The sequence below is a fragment of the Coloeus monedula genome, assembly GCF_965178545.1.
Source record: "Coloeus monedula genome assembly, chromosome: 1".
Taxonomy (NCBI): Eukaryota; Metazoa; Chordata; class Aves; order Passeriformes; family Corvidae; genus Coloeus; species Coloeus monedula.
The window spans coordinates 68745874-68755150 of NC_138781.1; the positions used below are offsets into that span (position 1 = coordinate 68745874).

At 40.5% G+C, this 9277-nt stretch overlaps 1 protein-coding gene across 1 annotated transcript; it reads left to right on the forward strand.

Moving 5' to 3' along the window:
* Positions 1-1457: 1457 nt before the first annotated feature.
* STMND1 (stathmin domain containing 1) lies at positions 1458-8925 on the forward strand (the record flags this gene model as incomplete). Its single annotated transcript, XM_082279638.1, is given in 4 exon segments — positions 1458-1578; positions 4743-4849; positions 4853-4891; positions 8791-8925. Coding segments are annotated over 4 exon segments (402 nt in total).
* Between the last annotated feature and the right edge of the window lie 352 nt (positions 8926-9277).

Genomic DNA, 9277 nt, shown 5'->3' on the forward strand with positions numbered 1-9277 from the left:
CCTGTTGATCAGGGATGAAAAAAGAACAAGATGTCTTGGAAGACAGCTGTTTCTCAAGAAACAGCAGGTGCACATTTGATAGTGCCTTGCAGCACCAGGATGCCAGCACGGGTAGGTACAGTCACACACACGCTCCGAGCTCGGTAGAGGCACTCACTAGAGAGAACCTGGAAGCCGTACAGGATCCTTAAGGCAGCGCCTTGCACAGTCAAGCAAGGCACCCTGGGGCAGGGAAGATCGCTTTAGGCTCCCTGCCATGCGAATGAGTTTATTCAGCTTTCCAACCAGACCAGCTGAGGGCTTGGACTGGACACAAGAGGAACGCAAGAGGCTGCCTGCAGCCAGCCAGCCAGAGCGATCGCTTAAGCTGGAGTCACAGTGTCTCAGCAGTGGGGTTCATTTGATTCTGAAAGGCCATTGGTCTTACTATTTAAAAGAGACATTAGTAACGTAAACATCTCCGTTTCTCATATACACACAGAAAATTTGACAAGTTTTAAAGAAATGTTGCCACTACAAGTCAGGGTAAGGTCAGAAAAGTGACATTCGTTACCAGGGTCTCAGGAAGTTAAAAAAAAACAACTTAAAAAAAAAAATCCTCGTCATTATTAACAATTACTCGAGCTTGTTCTCTCCTTCAAAAGGTTTTGAATCCTTATTTCATACAAAGAGCCTGTTTCATGTAAATATTTTGGGGGGGAAAAGAAAATCTACTTTTAACTATAACTAGCTGATGATGTCAGCACAAGTGACCCAAGACATGATCTTCAACTGAAAGCAGACTTAACATTTCTCTGCTATCTTTTATAACAACCTCTTGAAAGTATAAGCTATGGCTGCTTTTTTTCCTTTTTTTAAAATCTCCTACAGACATCTACTTCTAAGGATGTGAACAGACTCAAACAGCAATCAAGAAATTGTACAGTGATCTCAAAGGATGCTTAAAACATTTTCCCTAGTCACAGCCTGTCCCTGTCTCCTGATGACATTTTCTCCCATTTAGAAGCTTGCCTTACTGCCTGGAATTCCAGATTTAGAACTGATCTTTTCCCATGGCTAATGGTGTTGAAGTATACTTAACAAATTCAACCAGACACTGAAATGTGTGTATTTTACATGACAGTATCTTGTTCATCTAACAGCTTGAGTTCCCACAGGAGGTTCACTAACACCCTGGATGGCCTATGCAGACTTGGTACTCCCAGACCAGCGTCCCAGCTCCACAGATGAAACATACTCCCTCTCAACTTATGAGAAGAGTGTCTGGACAAGGACAATGATGTCTGTACACCAGGACATAAGAAAAAAGCTTTCTGTGGAGTTATTTATTGTAGTAACAGGCCCTGGCAACAGTTAAGACTCCCTGGTGATAACAAATAAGCAAGCTCTCAAGGAAGAGAATTGGGCATTCCTGCTCCCTGGACTTGCAGCAAGGAGCAGATGCTCACAATTTCACCATGGGCTGCAATATTTCTATCCAGGCTGCAGTTGCACAGCTGCCTTCTGAGCGGCTACAGAACAACCAGGGAGTTAAAAGCCAGGTGGTGACCTCTTCCCCACAGACTCCGTCTGAAGTATGTTAGGAGATGCCTTAGCACACGAGTGTACCAGGAGGACATACACACACAGAGACATGGTTTTGCTGATGTTAGGGGTAGCTCTTTAAGAGAAGGGCTATCACTCATTCAGCTTAATACAATCCTTCTGGTACAGGGGAGGCAGATTCACCATTTGGCCACATGCATGATCTGATTTCACAGCACCTGAGAAGTTGCTTTTCACAGTCTGTCCCACTTGCCTCATTAAAGACAATTATAGGCACTCATCTCCCACACCAGTGATGGATTACAACACTGCAGCAAGGTGGATTTTGCCTCAAAAAGTTATTTTGAGGCAGGGGGCTTGTATACATATAAATATTATATATGCGAAGCCACTTTGTGAAGCTTACAGAGTTGAGTTGGCTTAAGCCCAAACATACAGAGAAGAGACAAGAATACATCTAGGCTCTAATCCTGTATTATGTGGAGGTTCAAAGCTATTGTTTAGAAGGTGCACAGTTTAACACCTTACCAAGTGCTAATTTAAAACTCAGTTTTAAATTTCTAACAAATGTTCTGCATACAGAAGGCACTTAGAGTACTGAAACAATACTCCAGTAGAGTCAAATGGATTATGGACACATTTAACCTTAAAGTTATTGCCTTGTTTTGAAAAGGGAAAATGAAAAAAGAATTTTGAAATGGTCCAAGAGACCTTCACTCACCATCCACCTGTGATAGAACATGGATACAGTATCAGGAATACCTGTCTTCCACTGCACTCTGAACTTCCCAATTCTATAGGGCTACTCTAGACAGCCTTTTAAATGTCTAGAAGCCCAAGTAGCTTTTCTCATTTGTTTCTTCATCTTGCTGTAGACTAGAAATGACAGCATTGATGGAAGAGAGACAGACCTTCACAGGTTGGGGCAGCTTGACCGACAGGGACTTCAAAGGATGGAGCCAAACTTGAAGATGAGACCAGTGAGGAAATCTTCCCCAAGGAATCACCATGAAGCTTTACATCTTTTCAGATAAGCAGCAACTCCCAAAGCACAGGTAAACAATAACTGAAGTTCACAACAGCTCCACAAACACAGACCTAGGAGGAAATAATCTTGAAAGTCTACTGCTACAGCCAGTTTCCATACTCAGAAACGTTCATGCTGTGACACCACACAGACTGAGCTCCTAGCACTGGTTTAAAACTGTGACATAGTAGCACAGAGTAGCTGATAATTATGTTCTTCAGCATGACTCAACCTCACTACCAGAAGAGGAAGGAGGATCAATACTTTCCTTGGCAGATGCCTGGAATAGACCAAGAGAACAAACCCAGCCTTGTCCCCAGGGGCAGCCCTCTCTAACTGGGATTACAGTACATTGGGAAGGGAGGTTGCCCACAGGAGGCCTCTCAGTCTGGTGTTACAATGAGCTAGTTTTTACCACAGTCAATACAATGCCCTGACAAGCAGCAAGTAGAGATAGGACGTAAACACCCAATACCCTGTTATTTCTTCACGTTTGCAACCAGAAGTTGCAAGGCCAGTTATAATATGGAAAAAAAAAGATAAAAACTCCAGAAATCATCATGACAACAAGCAAAGGTGTGCGAAGAATTTTTTTTCTTTCAAGTGCAAGTGAGCACTTAAACTTTTCTATAATCTTAGGATACCATTGCAGTACGAGTTGCTAATGGAAAAGCAGCACCATTTTTTGGTTTATTTAAACCCCCTAACTTCAAAGTTTAACTCTTGTATTTTTCAAGTGCTGTGAACATACTACATTTAACAAATATGCTAAGTGGAATATCTAAAGTGGTTGTTTACTCTTTATAATAAACTAGACTTGTAATAAAGTATTTCGAATTGGACGCAAAAATAGTAATTAGTGGTGTTTGCTATTTGTTAAAGAGGACTTAACTCCCAATACCACAGAAGGACGTGATGAAAGGATTTCAGTTCATATTGAACAAAATTATTTGCTTGCTCTGAAATGGTTTCATTTAATTTTAAGCTCCTTTTCTTCCCACTTTCTAGAGGATAACTTCACAGGAAATTTCTGAACAGAAAGTTTTGAAATCATGCTTCAATCTTCTTTTTCAAGACCAAAAAAGACATATCATACCAAGATACTTCAACTACATTTTTCTCCTGAATGGATTAGTGAAACCAATACAAATTCACATCACTTGTCAGTGTTGCCCACTCATCCTACTTTTATTTTTTGCCAGGATGTGTTTTGCTGTATACTGGCTTCTGACATTTGCATGTTCTGACTGACAGCTGAACCCCAGTGCTTTTTGGGTAACTGGTTCGGTTATTTTAGGAGCAGTACGGAGTCAGCTACAGGGTGGTAGATGTTCTGTATTTTTGTTTTACAACTGAAAAATAAGACAACATTGTAATACTCACTCTGCTCTTGAAGACTGGCAGATGTCAAGTATCTGCAATTTTGATTTGGTCCAAGCATTTTTCATACAAGAGCTCTCACTTCTGCCAATAGAGATTGGGCAGATGGTAGAACTGTCAGCTGAGGACTGCAAAACCCAACGGGTCTTGGCCTGAAAGCTGCTCATTGTTTATTCATGTCTAATATGTGGAAACTAAACAGACACTCAGAAGAGTTATCAAATAACTTGGTTTTTAGTCCTAATGCTGTTTATAAATATATAATTGTTGAAATGCTTATGATCAGACTCAAATGTAGCAATGCTGTTACAACAAAAAATCACATACCACACAAACACGTGAAAGTTTGGGTTTATTTAACAGACGAACATAGGGATCTTTACAATATGGCCATTAGTAGGCTTGTACTGTACCATCCTAGCCTGGCTTTCTCCAACTAGATCACAGAACCCTTAAGAATTCAAATTATCAAGAGCTCCTATGGACCCTCTTTGGGAACATGCTCAAAAATTGACTTCACAGGTCTTCAACATATGCTTCCATGGTTTCCTGAATGTGCCCCTCTGGGTGTAACTGGACTAGGTGCCTGCACCATTCTTCAGGCCACTAAAATGTTTACTGCAAACTTTGAGCAGTGAAGAGAGGCTCCAGCTGGCCCTTCTCCACTGGAGAGTCTCAGTATGTAACCTCTTAAAACAATAACTCTGGCATTGGAAATACATCAATGAAGCATTGTTTGAATGCCAAGTGCTGTACAAGTATAAAGTTTTAATGTTTTCATCTTTTGAAGACACACTGCTCACCAATGAGTTCATCAGTAAATCATCACCCTTAGAGGAAACAGAGGCAAAAATCATCATTCTTGAAGAGCTAAGGATGCAGGGAATAATCAAGAGCTGAAGTACCACTGCCAGAACTGGAGAAGCATATGAGAACAAGGTAAGTGTCATATGAAACAGGACTCCTGCTACAGCTCTGACTCTGCTGTGAGCACCCTGAGATGCAGCTTCTGTACACAATAAACATCCAAGCATACATCCTCTTAGACTTTAGAAGCAAGTTGTTTAACAACAGAGAACTGCACTGTAGGGGTGTTAATACAATAGAAGTTGGCAATGGTTTCCAGTTGTTTACCGTTTCTGGGCTTGTTTCAAATATGGACAAAGGAAATAACTTGCTCTTTGAAAAACTCACTGGAAGTTGCGTGCCAGTAGGGGATACAAATTTGTTTCTCAGGCCCATGAAACTAGAAGAAATGCTGCTGTCAGGACTTAAAATTACACTAAAATTAAGACATCAGCAATCCCAGATATCGACACTGCTGAGAAGTCTACAATTCATATCTGATCTCAGCCTAAGAAACCATTACAAAATTGATGTAAAAAAACTATGAAAAATTATAGAACTGCTATTTGACTAAGAAGCTAGTGTCCATTTTCTTTGCATTCTGAATGATAACCTGAGATTTATTTCAGTTTCTGAACTCAAGTTTTTTCTTCTGTTGTCAAGCATTGTGTTAAGGACCAGATGCCTGTTCTATAAAGGCTTTCAAGTACAGATGTCAGGAAGGAGGAGGTCTGCAGGACATCTGTAAGAAGTTTAACACGTTTATGGATATGCATTTTCCAAAGCATGATCCCTCCACTGCTTGAACACCTGAACAATTCAAGCTCAAACCAAGGATGTCTGAGTAGCTTTATCATTTAAAGGGAAGCCATTCATGCATCTCTGACCTCAGCCACTTACGTTACTGAAAAATCAAACAGAAAATTTCATATTCTGTGATTCTGCGCAAGAAGGACTAAACAAGCAAGGGCTGCCTTACAGTCTGGCCACTGGTGCTGCCTAACACATTTCCTATTGCCAGCACTTTGGAAAATGGGGATAGAGGGTCTCCAAGTACAGCTTCTCTGTAGCCTTTACTTAATTCTTTCAGACAGATTTTTGAGTATCCAAGAGGATTGGCCCCTCTGTGGCTAAGTTTAGGTAACATACTGCAGGCAGGTTTTTGTATTTTTCCCCTTCATAACACAGGCGAGCGTCTGCTCTTTTTTTCCTATTGTATTTAAAAGCTGTCTGGTATTAAATTACACAGATCCTTTTATTGACAGAAACTCAGTCTCTGCTATTTCTCCTTAGAGAATTTCTATTCTCCCAACAGGAAGAAGGTACTTTTTTTCAGTCTTAAAATGAGTACAGATTTTTAAATGAACCTCATATTTTTCACTAACAAAGCCAACTTTTCCAAGTGATACTTTATATTTGAGCTGGGCCCACTGCTGGATAGCCTACAAGTGAAAACATAAATCTGTCACTAGCTGTTAACTATCAGCTCTCCCTTAGCAGCAACAGAAAACTCAGCCTGTGCTTCTTTCCTTAAGGATAACTTATTCCATTAAAGCTCAAATCCAGCAGATTTCCTATGAATCGACAGATTAAATGCATTTAACACAGAAACAGTAGAAAAGGTGTAGTACCCAGACTTATTGCAAATTACAACATGCAGTTCTGGATTTTGCTCATTAACACACAGGTAAATTCACATCTGAAATTTTGGAACTGACCAGGAATAAGTACGAATTTATGCCAAATTTCATTCCTAGCACTAGCTTCAATGAAGAAATGAACTCATGTCCCTCACAACCCTATAAAAGATGAGTACAACCAGGTTTGAGATTATTTTTACAGTAACATTGGAGAGAGAGAGAACCTTGCTAGAGCTTTCCCTTCCTGTGCATAGTTCTGCTTCACGTAAGTATCTGCGTCCCTGAAGCCTTGGCAGCATTACCCATCTTCTCCAGATTTCCTGCCATGGCCAACACTGTGAAACAGCTACATTAGAAGTGTTCGGTCTTCTGACTATCCCTTACTTTATCCTGAATGAAGGAACTTAAAGCAGTACATGTTAGGATGTCTTGTCACACTTGTTTCTAAGGATTACTGCTCTAAAGGAGCAGTACCTTTGAGAGCAACATTTTATGCACCTAGCATAACAAAGCCAAGAAAGAGCCATACACACCATGGGATAAACCAGCCTCTACAATTTTAACAGTGGCTCTTACTAAAAATGGTAGCAGGGACAAAGCTTTCACCTAAGACACAGGTAGGCTTCTTTCCATTATTGCATTTTAGCACCTGCTGGAAGTTGCTTTTACCCTTTATTGCTTCAAAGAGATTGTATGTCATGGGATATCTCAAGTTGGAAGGGACCCATAAGAAACCTTGAGTCCAGATTCCTGCTCTTCGCAGGACTACCAAAAACTGGACCACATGACTAAGTGCCATTCAGATGCTTGCTAAACTCTGACGGGCCTAGTGCCATGACCACTTCCCTGAGGTGCCTGTTCCAGTGCCTGACCACCCCCTCAACAAGGAACCTTCTTCTAATTTCTAAAGTATCGTAGCTGATGTCAAACATGAAAATGTTTAACCTCTGAGGAGTTACATTAAACTCCTAATAAACAGCCCTCCTCCCAGGAAATAGCAGGAGTTGAATTGCAGGCAGAACAGGACCCTTTAGTTCATTAGTGTACCAACAGCTGTAGGACATCATCTATCAGGTACCTTTTTTCCAAGTCTACTTTTAAAGACACTCCTACATGTGCAAGCTTTTGGAGGGTAAGCAAAAGGACCAAAAGTGGTCATTTCAAATGGAACAGTCTGTGGGAATTTTATCTTCTTATCATGCATTATCATTTACAGGGAATGCACTCAGGTTATTTTAGTGTTTCTATTGCTGTTAGCTTTCAGTGTGGGTTCATTGAAGCTATGAGGACTCTTAATCTCCAAAACTGTTTAGCTCAAAGACAAGTTCTTTTCTTAGCTTGTATAGACACAGAACAATCTGGAAAGCAACCTGCTTGCTGAATGCTCTGCTTTGTTTGGACAAACCAGGAAGAATTTCCCAACCATCTCTTTCTATACAGTCCACAGTTTATCTTGGCTAAGGAATAGCATGGTCAGTATGCAACACCTTCGTGCTTTGGGCTTTTGCTGGAATGGTCTTTCTCATTAAATAGAAGAGTTTCTTTTTTCTTTTGGAAAAAAAACCCTTTTGATTCATTTTTATGATGATTGAACATTTCTTTGTTCAGATTTTTTGTGTCATCTGCATTCAGAATGTCTCCTTTGTATATCGGTTTTCTTGCTACTGATTCATGCTCCACCTTCATCTCACTTCATGAGTCATCTTCTATACTATTTGCAGCACTTAACACTTCTGGCAGTGAGGCCTGACTTCTAGAGTTATTTATGGCAATAAAAGGCTGAGGAGCAGATAACTCAGGAAACTGGTAACAGGATAGTGATTACCTCAACCCTAGGTCCTCAGTGTGGGTTTAACGCTGCTAAACCTCACATAGAAATGGCAGAATTCAGCCTCCTGGCTAATCACATAATCACCACATCTTTCAGGACTAAGTGCCGCCCTCAGCAGCAGGGCTGTAGGATTGGGCTTCTCATTTGTATGCAGCAGAGACCAGTATTATGATTATGAAGCTTTAACAAAACCATTCTTAAATCTCTTCAGCAGTAATAAAGTAACTTCTCTAAATCCTCAGGACCTCATTACCAAATCCCCACGTCTGCTGGGTGTACAGCAACACCACAAGCTTCACAGACACATCACTCACCAGCAAAGGGGAATTCTCACTGCAGACAACCCTCCCTCATGAGTGAGCACTGAGGTTATTAGCACATCATTATTTCTAGGCTTTCACTGGTATTGGAGTCCATCACCTCCATGCATGAAGAAAAAAAAAAGCAGTAGGCAAGCAGCAATGTGTCATCCCAACAATAAAATATACCATGCTGAAAGCTTTTAATGTTTCTACATCTAGAAAGATGTCCTGCAAAAGACACTGAAGAAACCCCCAGCTAGGCTGGAAAAAAATCAGTTTGGAAATGAGGAAGTGGGTCATTTTACAGTGAAGGACATGAAGCCTTCTGCTGAAGGAAAGAAACAGGTCATCTAATTCTGCTGTGTATTTTTCCAGTGTTTGCTTTATCACCCGAAACCCTCTACTTTCTTATAAATCAAGCCAATGCAGACACTTTGTGTACAGCCTACTAGCAAAACCTGATTAACTTCAGTACAGTGGCTCTTATATTTATCTCATAGATGTTGCAAGTCCAGGTTTATTTTTGCTGAAAGCCTGGAAGATTACTCTAAAAATATTCGTAAGAGAGGAAACTTCTGGAGCAGTCTTTTTTTGTTCCTATAGCAAAAGATTCATAGTCCATGGACACCAGAACAAATTGACTAAATTCAGTGATAATCTTCTGACTACATTTGGATAAAAAGACAGAAAGAACTGCTGCATGTTT